The sequence below is a fragment of the Pleurodeles waltl genome, chromosome 3_1 (genome assembly GCF_031143425.1).
Source record: "Pleurodeles waltl isolate 20211129_DDA chromosome 3_1, aPleWal1.hap1.20221129, whole genome shotgun sequence".
Classification (NCBI taxonomy): domain Eukaryota; kingdom Metazoa; phylum Chordata; class Amphibia; order Caudata; family Salamandridae; genus Pleurodeles; species Pleurodeles waltl.
In genome coordinates this window covers 1,170,120,784-1,170,133,593 of record NC_090440.1, presented here as the reverse complement: position 1 = coordinate 1,170,133,593, position 12,810 = coordinate 1,170,120,784, and the positions used below count along the sequence as shown (strand labels likewise).

At 42.0% G+C, this 12,810-nt stretch overlaps 1 protein-coding gene across 3 annotated transcripts in view; it reads right to left on the bottom strand.

The window, feature by feature from the left end:
- The window catches only part of ZBTB44 (zinc finger and BTB domain containing 44), a 340,531-nt gene that overhangs the window by 35,816 nt on the left and 291,905 nt on the right, over positions 1–12,810 (bottom strand). For 2 of the 3 annotated variants that reach the window (XM_069224464.1, XM_069224465.1), the window contains one exon: positions 1,064–1,364. In XM_069224464.1, coding sequence (XP_069080565.1) covers positions 1,064–1,364 — 301 coding nt within the window. The remainder of the gene's footprint in view (positions 1–1,063; positions 1,365–12,810) is intronic. The other variant, XM_069224466.1, reaches the window with a different exon arrangement.

Below are 12,810 nucleotides of genomic sequence, written 5' to 3'. Positions count from 1 at the left end.
AATTCTGGTGTGAGAACAGTCAGAGGATGAAACTAACCATCCCAGAGACATCCTACAGAACAGGAACTGTTAAATGTATGCCCATACGTTTTGTACTTAAAACATGAAAGGTGCCTGAGGAGAATTAATATTTTTTTAGGAAATCCATAAACATCCCAAAAGATGATGCAATAAAAGATTGAGTTAATTCACATATTCAAAGCTGGAAAAAAACACGTATTGAAATATCCAGAGGGGTGTGGGGGTAAGGTGCCACACAGTGTAATCATTTTGTCCGCCATCAACCATGTTACATTTTAGAAGGAAAACAACAATATGCAAACAATCCACAAACTACGTTAGGGTTCATAATCACTAAGAATTTGCACTCATGAAAATGCTTGCATATACCTGTCTTTTGAACATTGAACTACTTTTTCTCAGTTGTAAAATAAACATGGTGCAACTGAGAGTCAGGCAACATCTTCAACTTCCAAAAGCTAACTTGGTCTGTTTGCTACAAGAGGAAAATGGAAGCCAGCTGCAGAGACAGGTTCATTTTCAGACTTATCTAAAGTTTAACTCCAGCAACAACTAATTTTGTGATGGGGAAAAAAGTATAAGATGTGCTCAGGAAGATGGGAGGCTTCTTTTAATTTCAAAACATTAGGCTTCGATTTCAAGAAGGGATGTAGTTAGGACTGGGCTTATAGAGCCACTGAAGAGTGAAATCAGCACGTAATACAATAATCTCATTGAAAATACAGGATACGTGAATTTCCTTTTACATATTTATTATAGATATCTTGATAACCTGACTGGACTTTGCTATTCGGAGAATGTTCCCAAACCCAGGCCTAGATTTAGGTGTGGAAAATTACATCAGACCCAGGGAAGGAAGGAGCATGCAAGAGAGAGACAACGAGTAATTTATGCAAGAATCAAAGGCCCGTTACTTAGTGCCTCAGTAAACCGTGCTAGGTTTACCTAATTGTAGGAATATTTAGATAGGTCAAGTAAAGAATTTGTCTCCTTATTTGGATTTGGGTTCCGTTTTGTTTTTGTGTCTTGTTGTGTACCTCACCTGCTCTGGAAGTAGTTTGCAAGCTCTGATGCTTCGTGATTCAGACTCCTCAGGTGCACGATTAAATTTCCAGAGTTGGTGAACATGGCGCCACATGTTTTGCACTCGTAAATCCGAGGCTTGCGGATAATATGTCTGGACACCCGCATGTGGTGTTTATATTCCCCGAAGGAAGTGAATGTGGCACTACAAATCTGGCACCGGAAACAGCGTTTACCTTCGTGCTTCAGACGATGCATCTTTAAGGAGTAAGCCCGGGTAAACTTTTTCCCACAGCGGTCACACTGAAATGGTTTAATGCCTGAAAAGAAAAAGCAACATATTTGAAAAAGAGGGGAAAGTACCTCCACTTCAATTTAACACAGGCAAACTGGCATATTGAGTAGTGTAATATTAGCCCCTGTAGTGCGGGGAGGAGGGATCTGAGCTTAATGGGGAGGGAGGGGGGGGGGGGGAGGGGCACTCAGCAGAGTACTATGAGCATAGTGATTGGTGGGGGGGGAGGGGGGGCTCAGCAGAGTACTATGAGCATAGTGATTAGTGGTGGGCCTGAGGGGGACCCTCCATGTACTTTGTAGGAGGGCTCACTCAAGTTGTGTTACTCCTCTGGACATGTTCAGGGGTGGATGCGTACTGGAAGGGAGCAGGGGAGAAGTGCAAACTCCCAAGTTCATCCAAAATACCTCTTCCTTGTCGGTATATTATAAAGTGAACAAGAAAATGCTTTTCTGTAATAACTGACCTCCAGGTATGGTACGCTTACCTAGAGTTGAATGCTTATAATAAATTCACTGGTTTCAGACATAATCTAAAAAGGCATACCTTGACCGAGTACAAATATTAGTACATTTTAAAAGCTAACACAACCATTTTTTTTTTTTTTTTTAAACTTACATTTCTCAATGCGCCGATTCGCTCCTTGGTCCTCCACTCCAGGCACAGGCTTTCAGCCTGACTTGCATCCAATCCTAGCACTGCTTTCATGCAGCTGGCAGAGTTAGGATTGGACGGAGCACCTAGCCAGGGTGCTTCGAGGCAGAGTGAGAGTCTCTGCCTGCTGTCTCCAACTCGGCAATGCAATGCCAGGTTGAAGAGCGCCTAGTGTGCACGTGTGTTTGGCCGGCCCGAGGTGGCCGGCCAAAAATACATGCGCACTGAGGGGGAGTGCTGTGCACTCCCCCTCCATCCCTGTCATCGCCCGTGGCCCCACCTCTTTTACAAGAAAAGGATAATAAACAAAGTTTATTATCCTTTTCTTGTAAAAGTTTTGCAGCTGCTCCTGCTGGGGGGGGTGTGCTTGGGAGGTGAGACACGCTCTCCCGCCACAGCAGAGGAGCCACCCCTGAACACAACTTCAATTATCAAGTGTTGGAGAGACTGGTGGTTTACAGGGATCATCACCACATTCATAATCGTGGAACAAACCAGGTGTCGCCAACCAGTCGATTGCAAGCTACCAGTACCTCCCAGACACCTTCAGAGTGGTTTGGAGCCGTAACTTCATTTTTAAATAAGCACTGTATCAACTCTCCTTTTAAAGTTAACGGAAGGCTGGTTTATTTTCCATTACTATCATAAGGCTGCAGATAGCAGGGCTCAGTCAGATTTATGACCCAGGCTGGCACACAGAGGTGATGAACTGAAGCACTAATGTATCTATCTAACTCTTAAATAAAAGTCCTTGTCAAAATTATGTTTCTGAATACTTTTAAGTGGGTGAACATTAAAACAAAAAAATATTTTCCTCTTGTACAGCAGGACTAAAATAATAACTATATAGATACATGATTACATGGTAAGGGAATATATTTGTAAGGAATATAATATATTGAGATTTAAGTAAGATCTTATAAACACAGACTTAAGAGTTCCAGTATTTGAAGTTAATTTTTTTGTGTACTTTTATAACATTATTTGACCTTTTCTCAATATTTCAATAGTGAAATGCTTGTGGACAGGATCATATTTGCCGATTGCAACAGATAAAATAAAAACAGAGACTATTAAGCATCCGATCAAACAACTTATATAGAAATTATGCAAAGTCCTATGTTAAGCGTAGAATAATATACACATATATACATACAAATATACACAATAAATGTATACTCATATATACAGCGACACATACACATACATACGTACATGTATACATTTAACTATAAGTAAAATATACATTTGTTAAAACCGGCATAAAGAGCATCTATATATTTTAAGATAAAATAGTTATACCTATTTGTACAAAGAAATATACATACCTAACTATATACACATAATGAAATTATAAATGTTTATAATGTTTGCTGTTTGAGTACGGTGGCTATGTAGGAAAGAGCCAACTCTTGAGTAGTCTTCTGAAGATGAGATAGTTAGTCATGGATCTTATATTTGGGGAAATTAATTCTATAGTTTGGCCACTTGAACAGAGAAAGATGTACCACCTATTGTCTTTTTCTTGTTTGGTGGTGTTTTGAGGCGAGGTGTCAATCTTGAGGGGAGGTTTCTTTTTTGAATGTAGATGGTAGGTTTTTTAGGGGGCACCTCTAAGGTGCCCTCTGGGTGCATGTATTAAATCCATCATTGGCATCAGTGAGAGGTTATTAATGCCAGATGTTTGAGACCAAACATCCCTATTTTCAGTGAAGCAATCATGTAGCTGGGGAACTTGTATTACTAAATGTCCAGCACATCTACTTAACAAGCATTTGCAATGCAATGGGTCTCTCATTTGCTCGGGTTAGAGCTATAGCGTTGTAAATCCCTAACTGGGCTTTTCCTGCAACATAAATTGAAAATTAAAAGTAAAACAGTTGACATAAGTGAGCCAATTCAATGCTCCATGGCCGCCATGAGCATGAAGGAGAGACACAAAAGGAAAAAGAAGTTCGCTCGCAGTCAGAAGTATCGGCAAACGTGCAATTATTCATGTAACAGGGTTTATGGCCAAGGCGGTAACAAAATCGCCCCAAGGAGGAACACACATAAAGCATTTATGAATGATGATAAAGGATGTTTGAAAGGCAAGCCCATGAACGAGTGATAGTGATAGGCGTGCAGTGGGAGTGGTTAAAGCCCACAGATAGATCACAACACATCAGAGTGCTTGCACGCTTGACCTAAAAATGGCTTCTGTGTTCAATGATTATAGCTAAGAATCGACAAATACATAGCAGGGACATATCTGCTGTTGCAGATATGTCCTCACATGTAATCTAATGCACCTGCCTTAGGGCTGTAAGGCCTGCTGTAGGGGTGACTTACATATATTGCATGCAGTGTTAGGGGACATGGCAAAAAGGCTGTGTGCCATTCCATGTTTTTTTTTTTTTTAGCTGCACCAAGACACACAGCCTACAATCGCAGTTGGCAAGTGCTAGGGGAGGGGTACCTGAGGGTGGCACAATACATGCTACAGCCCTTCGAGACTCTCTTTGGTAGCCATGCCGTACGTTCCAGAGGTACCATCTACCAGGGACTTACAGGGGTGCCAAAGGTGTTGCCAACTGGTGAACTGCACAATTTTAGGGAAAATGAACTGGCACTGGGGACTTGGATAGAGGGAACCCACTGCACTTTCAGTCAAAATTGCATCATATTCCATGCAAAAAGTTGGGGTGACCATGTAAAAAAGGAGCACTTTCCTACACCCTACCATTGCAAGATCCACTGCAGTCTCTCTGGAGACAGTCGCCTGGAAATTCCCGCTGTGCTGAAACCACTGGACGGTCCTCATGTGCCAACATGTATGGTTGACCAACAGAATGCAGGAGGCTAACAGACCTAACAAGACTTTCAGAACTGGAATCACTGCTCCATTCTTAAACATCAAATCCTTAGAGGAGGAAAAGCTTGACTCACCGTAGTGTCCAGTAATGCCCCTAGGAAAAGGGTGCACCGATAGGGCTCTAGGTGAGAATTGGGTTTGCCCAGGCTTAACAACCACTGATTCGTTAACCACAAGTGGCAACGCTAATTTTGGAGAATTGACTTTGATGAGCCCATCACGCAGGTAAGAGAATACTGATATTCCTAAACATCTGAGATGCACTGTAACCACTGGGATCCATCACCTTTGTGAAGACTCGAAAAGCGACAACAAGACTTGAAAACTGATAGTGTTAAGGCCCCACCGTGCACTAAGAATACTTCCTGTGCGACTGTCAAATAGGGAAGTGAAGTATGCATCCTACAAGGCGACTGAAACCATCCAGCCTTCATTCTCCAAAATGAGAAGCACCTGAGCTAGCGTCAGCATTTTGATTTTTTTTCCTGCCTGAGAATCCAGTTCAAAATCCTGAGGTCTAGGGTCAGATGTACGACAGTCCTTCTTAGGAATCAGGAAATAACACAAATAACATCCCTGACCCCGTTCCTCCTCTGGAACCAACTCCACTGCAACCTTTGAAGCATGGATTGCGCCTCCAGCTGGAGGAGAGAGTCTGCACAAAAAATACCACTTGACTACTTCCAACCCTATCTTTCCCAACACCACTTCTTTCCTTTTACTCCTTTATTTATTATACCAACAAAATCCCTTCCAGAGAAGGAAACTACTACCCACGCAATTGTTGTGGCTGCCACATGTCTGTAATGCAGATTCCACCTTGTCGCTGCAGTGTTACCACTGGGATCCATCACCTTTGTGAAGACTCGAAAAGCGACAACAAGACTTGAAAACTGATAGTGTTAAGGCCCCACCGTGCACTAAGAATACTTCCTGTGCGACTGTCAAATAGGGAAGTGAAGTATGCATCCTACAAGACGACTGAAACCATCCAGCCTTCATTCTCCAAAATGAGAAGCACCTGAGCTAGCGTCAGCATTTTGATTTTTTTTCCTGCCTGAGAATCCAGTTCAAAATCCTGAGGTCTAGGGTCAGATGTACGACAGTCCTTCTTGGGAATCAGGAAATAACACAAATAACATCCCTGACCCCGTTCCTCCTCTGGAACCAACTCCACTGCAACCTTTGAAGCATGGATTGCGCCTCCAGCTGGAGGAGAGAGTCTGCACAAAAAATACCACTTGACTACTTCCAACCCTATCTTTCCCAACACCACTTCTTTCCTTTTACTCCTTTATTTATTATACCAACAAAATCCCTTCCAGAGAAGGAAACTACTACCCACGCAATTGTTGTGGCTGCCACATGTCTGTAATGCAGATTCCACCTTGTCGCTGCAGTGTGAACCCTGCAGGTCATAGATCTGGTTGCCTGTAACTACTGCATTGTTTGGGCTGCCTATCCGTCACTGTTGAATAGACTATACAGATCATCTGCTTTGAATATCCAGTGCATCCAGTGGGTTGGACCTCTTTCATCTGAATGCACTTTAGAATATTTACCCTGCCAGCCTTCAATAAATACAATACTGAAGGTTGCTCCTCTACAGCTTAAAACTACATATAGAACTACAACCTTACCCTCTGCTGGATGGTTGGAAAGTCAACATGTGCAGCTATTTCTCACTCCATGTACAGATAGCTCACTGTAGTACATCAGTAGATACTTCATATGCTTTGATGAGGCTCCTTAGAACTTTCCAAGAGGACTTCTTAGTACATAATCTGTGTACTGCCTATATCTGGAAAAGGGTATTGGATGGGGGATCAGCTATGTGTACTGTATTGTGATGTTGTACATGAGGCCGAAAAATGGGTGTGCATTATCTGGAGTGCAATTTATGCACTGGGTAGTATGCAAATAGTTTGATTAATAGTTTTCCTCACAGCATATAAAAACATATCTATTGCAGCAGACTCTCAACTATCAGGGCCACTTTGAGTAACCTAAGCCTTGATAGTAATTCATCCAAATAGGTGAAAGCTCGGCTGAAAGTTTCTTGGAGTGAATGGTTGTGTCTGACCATATAGGACTTTAGATTTGTGATGAGCTGGTGCTGGTTGTTTGCATAGCAAGTCTTGTAGTGGATTTTCTAGCTTGTTTAATGACCTCCATACATTCTTGTGTAAGGTCTAAATGTCCAAATTCTAAGATTTCAGGAGCCAGATTGCTAGATTGAGCGATGCTGGATTCGGGTGTCTGATCTGTTGTTTGTGTTGCGTTAACAGATCTGTTCGGTAATTTGATGTGAGGTACTACTGATAAATCTAGCAGTGTTGTGTACCACGGTTGGTGAGCCCAGGTTGGTGCTATAAGTATTAGTTTGAGTTTGTTGTGACTTAGTTTGTTTACCAGTAAAGGAATGAGTGGGAGAGGGGGAAAAGAGTAAGCAAATATCCCTGACCAACTGATCCATAATGCATTGCCCTTGGACTGAGGGTGTGGGTACCTGAACGCGAAGTTTTGGCATTTTGTGTTTTCTTTTGTTGTGAATAGGTCTATTTTTGGCGTTCCCCAGAGTAGAAAGTAATCTTGTAGGATGTGGGGATGAACCCCTTTTTTGATGTTCCGTGGTAGATCTAGTAACAAGTCTTCCATCTGATCCCAATGAGCCCTATCATACCTTGCTAGGAGTGCTTGGGAATTTGCAATCCTCCAGTGGATAGCAGCTTGAGCAGCAACTCTTTACATGCTGCATCAAATTTTAGACTTTCTTTGTCTGGGGGAGGGGCATCTCCTGTAGACTGGCTATTGCCTTGTTTTCTTGCTGCACTTACCACTATAGAATCAGGTAATAATTGTGCCCTAATAAAAACTGGATCAGAGGGTGCTGGTTTGAATTTTGTTATCAGCCCTGGCTGTCATGATTCTTGCTTTTACAGGTTCTTTAAAAATGTCTTCAGCATGTCTATACATGCCTGGAAACATAGGGATACACAGGTACTCTTTATGAGTAGATGTTAAAATATTAAACAGAAAATCATCCTCAATAAGATCTGTATGTAATTGTACGTTATGGCACGCAGCTGCTATGGCTATAATTTGATTATAAGCCGTGGTATCTTCAGGGGGAGATGGCCTTGCTGGGTATAAATCTAGATCATCAGGGAAAATGGGATCTGTGTCATATATATCCCAGGGGTCTACCTCTTCTTGAGGATCAGTTAAATCGTCTCTATGTGGGTATGCAGAAGATTCCTGTGGAGAGAACTGTGTTGAGTGCGTAGGTGAAGGTGGTGGTAATGGGTTAGAAGGAAAGGAAGGAGAATGTGATGGTGAAGGCTGACGTTGTTGCGTTGCCTTTTGTTTCTCCTTCTGTTTAAAGACTTTGATAGGTGAAGGCCCAACATCTAAACTCTAAATGCAGATTTTATTGCATGTAATAATTGGTTTGGCCTGCTATTTTCTAGACACAGTTGGCTCCCTTGGGGACATCCGGTAACTTGTTTTGCCCTAAGGTCAGTTATTAGCTCGCATGCTGCACAATTGGTTCTATTAGTGATAATTTGGTAGTCATTTGTTTTTTTGGGGTTCCAGTAATTACTGCTAATTGAGCATTCAGGGCCTTGACTGAGGATCATAACTACGGTCGATTTATTGAGGACTTCTTAACTGACAGATGTCCCTACAAAGGTTTATTCTGGTGGGTTGTACCATTAGAACCCTTTTGCTGTGCTACTCACTGAGTGATTAGTTTGCTTAAGCATGGAATGACTTCATAGCTTCATGGCACATAACCTTGCATTGGTGTACCCACAGAACAAAAAGTGATTGGTTTGTGCAAGCACTGATTGGGTTCACAATGTTTGTGACACCGGTGACTATATACATTAGCCCTGATTCCTTACTGTTCTAGGACACATTCAGTGGTTTACTAGCTTCAATTATTATCCCAATCCGAGTGTTGGTACCACATGAGACCCTGCATGGCAAATCTTTCCCACACGTGATGCATGGTGTGGCAGCACATTTATTTGATGTTTTTGACATATAGCAATATCTAATCTATTCCTTTTTCTTTTTTCTCTCTTAACCTTTTTTTATTTTCTCCTTTTTTTCTTCACTTGCTTTTAACAGGTCTTGGTTATATAGTCAATGACTACTTATGTGCATCTCAGGCACAATGTTTATGTCTTGATGATGATCCCAACTATCAAATAAGGGATCGAAAAGTCGACATTTAGTGCTTGAACTCTGTACAATTATATATGTTTTGACATGAGCAAGAGTAACGTAAAATTGTGACTTTAACTATGCTTTCTGTCACATGGGGTATGCCGGAGCAATCATGACTTATGGTTTCCAAGACGTTTGTGTTTTCCCACTACACTGTTCTCTCTTATTTTTGTCTGGAATAATATACTGGTTTATTGCATGTTTTCCACAGACTTCATTATGATTCTATGTGGTATTTAATTCTATAGTTCTTTTATCTAAGGGACCCTTGTTACTTTATAAAATACGTGCCCCTGATCCTTTAGTACCTTTGGGGTGTCCCTGGTGTGTTTTAAAACTAAAGTTACTTTCAGGCACGAGTTAGAGTTTTCTCAGATAAGTATAACTAAAAGGATAGATATAACTGCTGAATTTCCATGGTTTTTTATAGGTAAAACTTAAATTTAGCTATAATGTCGCTATAACCTTTGCTTTTTCAGTGAATTTCTATGGTTTCTGTAACACACATGTTCTTCGGCCACGTGTGACGGGGATTGGCCACAAGACCTGTGACCAACCCTCCCGCAAGTACCCAAACCCAAGCTGTGCACAGCCTTTGGGCATGCACATTATTGGGTTGGATGCAGTAGATGTTTTTTTCCCTTCACCTACCGCAGACTTACACAGGGGGCTGCGCTGAGCCCCCTGAAGGATCTGCAGATCAGACAAAATATATATATATATTGGCCAATTTTTTGTTCATGAGGGGTCCCTAACGAACCCCTCTGTGTGTCCTATGAAGTCAAGATACCTTAATGCTGATCCCTTATGTGTTTTTGCACTGTTTATTCATACACCCTCCCTCCCAGTCAATGTGAAACACAAAATGGCAGCCACAACTTTTGTCAGGTTCCAGCCAGCTAATCAGGCCCTTGCCTTTCCCGCAGATCCACTGTTGGTGGATCCTCGAAGGATCAACAGGGGATGGATTTGCATCCCTATATTTATATATTTTTTAAATTTAAATAACTTGAAAACTTCTAAACTGATTTGCACCAAGTTGTAAAAAGCACGCTTTCTGGACCAAGATCTAGCTTTCTACCACATGTGGAGTAATTCCATTCAGTGGTTCATGCTGTAGTGTTCAAAATTTGAGAAATCATATAGACATAGAATGGGGAAAAAGTGTTTTAGGACCCCCCTCCCTCTTATCTCAGCCCCCGCTTGATGAATCACCCCAAAACTTACAAGACACCAGCTAAAGTGAGTGTTGTATTAGTTATGAAAATTTTGGGAAGATTCCTCAAACAGCACCAAAGTTTTGGCAAAACAAAAAAACGCTCCGATAATGGAAAAAAGTGGGCCTAGCTATAACTACCTATGGGCTATTGCCAGTAGGTAACATATATATATATATATATATATATATATATATATATATATATATATATATTTGTTACCTATATATATATATATATATAAAAATAGATATTGGTGAATTCCTTTACACCGCTAACAGCCGCACCGTAGCATCCAAGGGTCACATCATTCAATCCATGAATTATAAATTGGAGCAGCACATGGTTACTTCTTATTTATTTAAAGTGCAGTGCTTCCCCAGAAAAAACATCAACGTGTTTTGGCTGCCCGCCTTCCATGGAATATATATTCTCAAAAAAAACAAAGGTTACAGGGATATAATAGTTAGGTTCAGATTTTACACGCACAAAACCATAGAAATGCAGTTGTTATAGTTATTTCAAGTGACTATAACTCATGCCTAAAGGTAACTATAAACTGCGCCCCCATCATGCACAGTTTTCTAATCAAAAATTTTATGTAAATGTTACAGTGATATTATCAATGTCATTGAAGATGTCATGAGTGATGTAATATCTGGGGTAATTAGCAGTCCATGGCGAAGGCGCGAGTTATAGTTACCTTGGGGCATGAGTTATAGTGACTTGAAAATACCTCTAACTATAACAGCTGAACTTCTATGGTTTTGTGCACTTAAATGTGAACTTAACTATAACGTCCCTGTTACCTTTGGTATTTTAGTGAATTTCTAAGATTTTTTTATTCTATTTCCTAATTATAATGTCCCTGTAACCTTTGTTTTCTTTCAGTGAATTTCTAGTTTTTTTTTTAAAGCTAATTAAGATGCCCATCGCAATGCATGGTGGGGAAGATGGAGGCAGGTCCTGGTCTGGCATTGTGCTACCCACACGCAAGCATGCTGTTCCTGCCCCCGCTTCTCCATTCTCCAAGTTAATGCCCCTGCTCCCTCATTACAGCCCTTTGTGGTCGTTCTGTCACTGCCCTTCCCGCCTGCCCTTAACAGTTAGCTTGCTGCCTCATCCATCTCCTCCCTGCCTTCTGCTGTGCGAGTCCATGCACCAGCTCCCTCTCTCCTGCCCTGCCTGGTCCAATGTGCTGCTACTGCCCTCCATTTAACTTGATGACCCTGCCCACTTCTTCTGCCCCTCGTTGCCCAATTACATGCCCCATCATAGCCTCTAAGCTTAGCTTGCTGCCCCTGCCCTCCTTCCCTTGCCCTTCGATGTCTGTGTGCGTGCCCATGCTCCCTCTTTTAACCCACCATGTTCCATAGACCTGCTGCTCCTATCTACTTTGAGTGTTCTGTTGAGCTGCCACTGCCCCTCCCACCTAGAATGGTCAGATGGCTGCTGCCTGTCCCTGCCACCTCTACCCTGCCAGTCCGAGTTCCAGGCCCCTATCCCCTCCCACCTGTCCTCCATGGTCCATTTTGCTGCCACTCCCTTCTGCCCTCCATGCTCTGCTGTACTGCAACTGCTCCTCCTGCCTGCCCTGCATGGTCTGTAGTGAAACCACTTTCCCCTCTTGACTGTGTCCAGTCCCTACCTCTCCCTTCTGTCCTCCATGGTCCTTTGTGCATACCCCTGTCCTCTTCCTCTTGCTGTCATTAATCCTCCTCTTGTCATGCATGGTCTTCTGTGCTGCCACAGCCCCTCCCACCTGCTGTGTAGTCATTTTGCTGTCAAAATTTTCAACTTGGTAAGTGGGAGAATCTGACAGAAACAAACTTGGGGAATTGATTTTACCCATTGACTTACATTGAAAAAGAGGAGATTTTAGGCAGGAGACAGATAAAATAAAGCCCCTTTGAACTTAAAAACACAGTGACTCTCCTACTTGAATTAGGTCTGTTGGCATGTATGATTGTACTGCAACTACCTCTTCCTTCTGTCCTCAATGGTCTGTTATACTGCCACATCTCTCATGCCTGTCCTTCATTGTTTGTTCGTTGCCCCCTAACCTCCATGATCCGGTGTGCTGCCACTGCCCCTCCCGCCTACCCAGCGTGGTCAACTTATTGCCTCTGTACCCTCCTACCTGCCCTCAATTGTTTGAGTCTGTGCCCTTGACGACTGCCTACCTAATGTATTCTAATTAACAACTAGATTGATAGCATTCTTTATTTGTTACAAAAGTGTGGCAATCATGACTGCACATTATGAAACTGCAAAAAATATGCGTTTTGCACACTTTTGTCATTGGGCTCCATATTGGTGGTGTTTGGAGTCTTTTTCTCAATGGCCATGTTGTGAGACTTATTTGTTATGAAGATCCCTAATTTTCTTATTTACTGTGGCATCCTCAGTAGAAAATACTTTCAGTTTTCCACTTCGATTCCATAAAGATGGAGTTCAGATGTACCACACTTTTGGCATAAATGCAGAACGTTAGCACTCTAGTTGCTCAT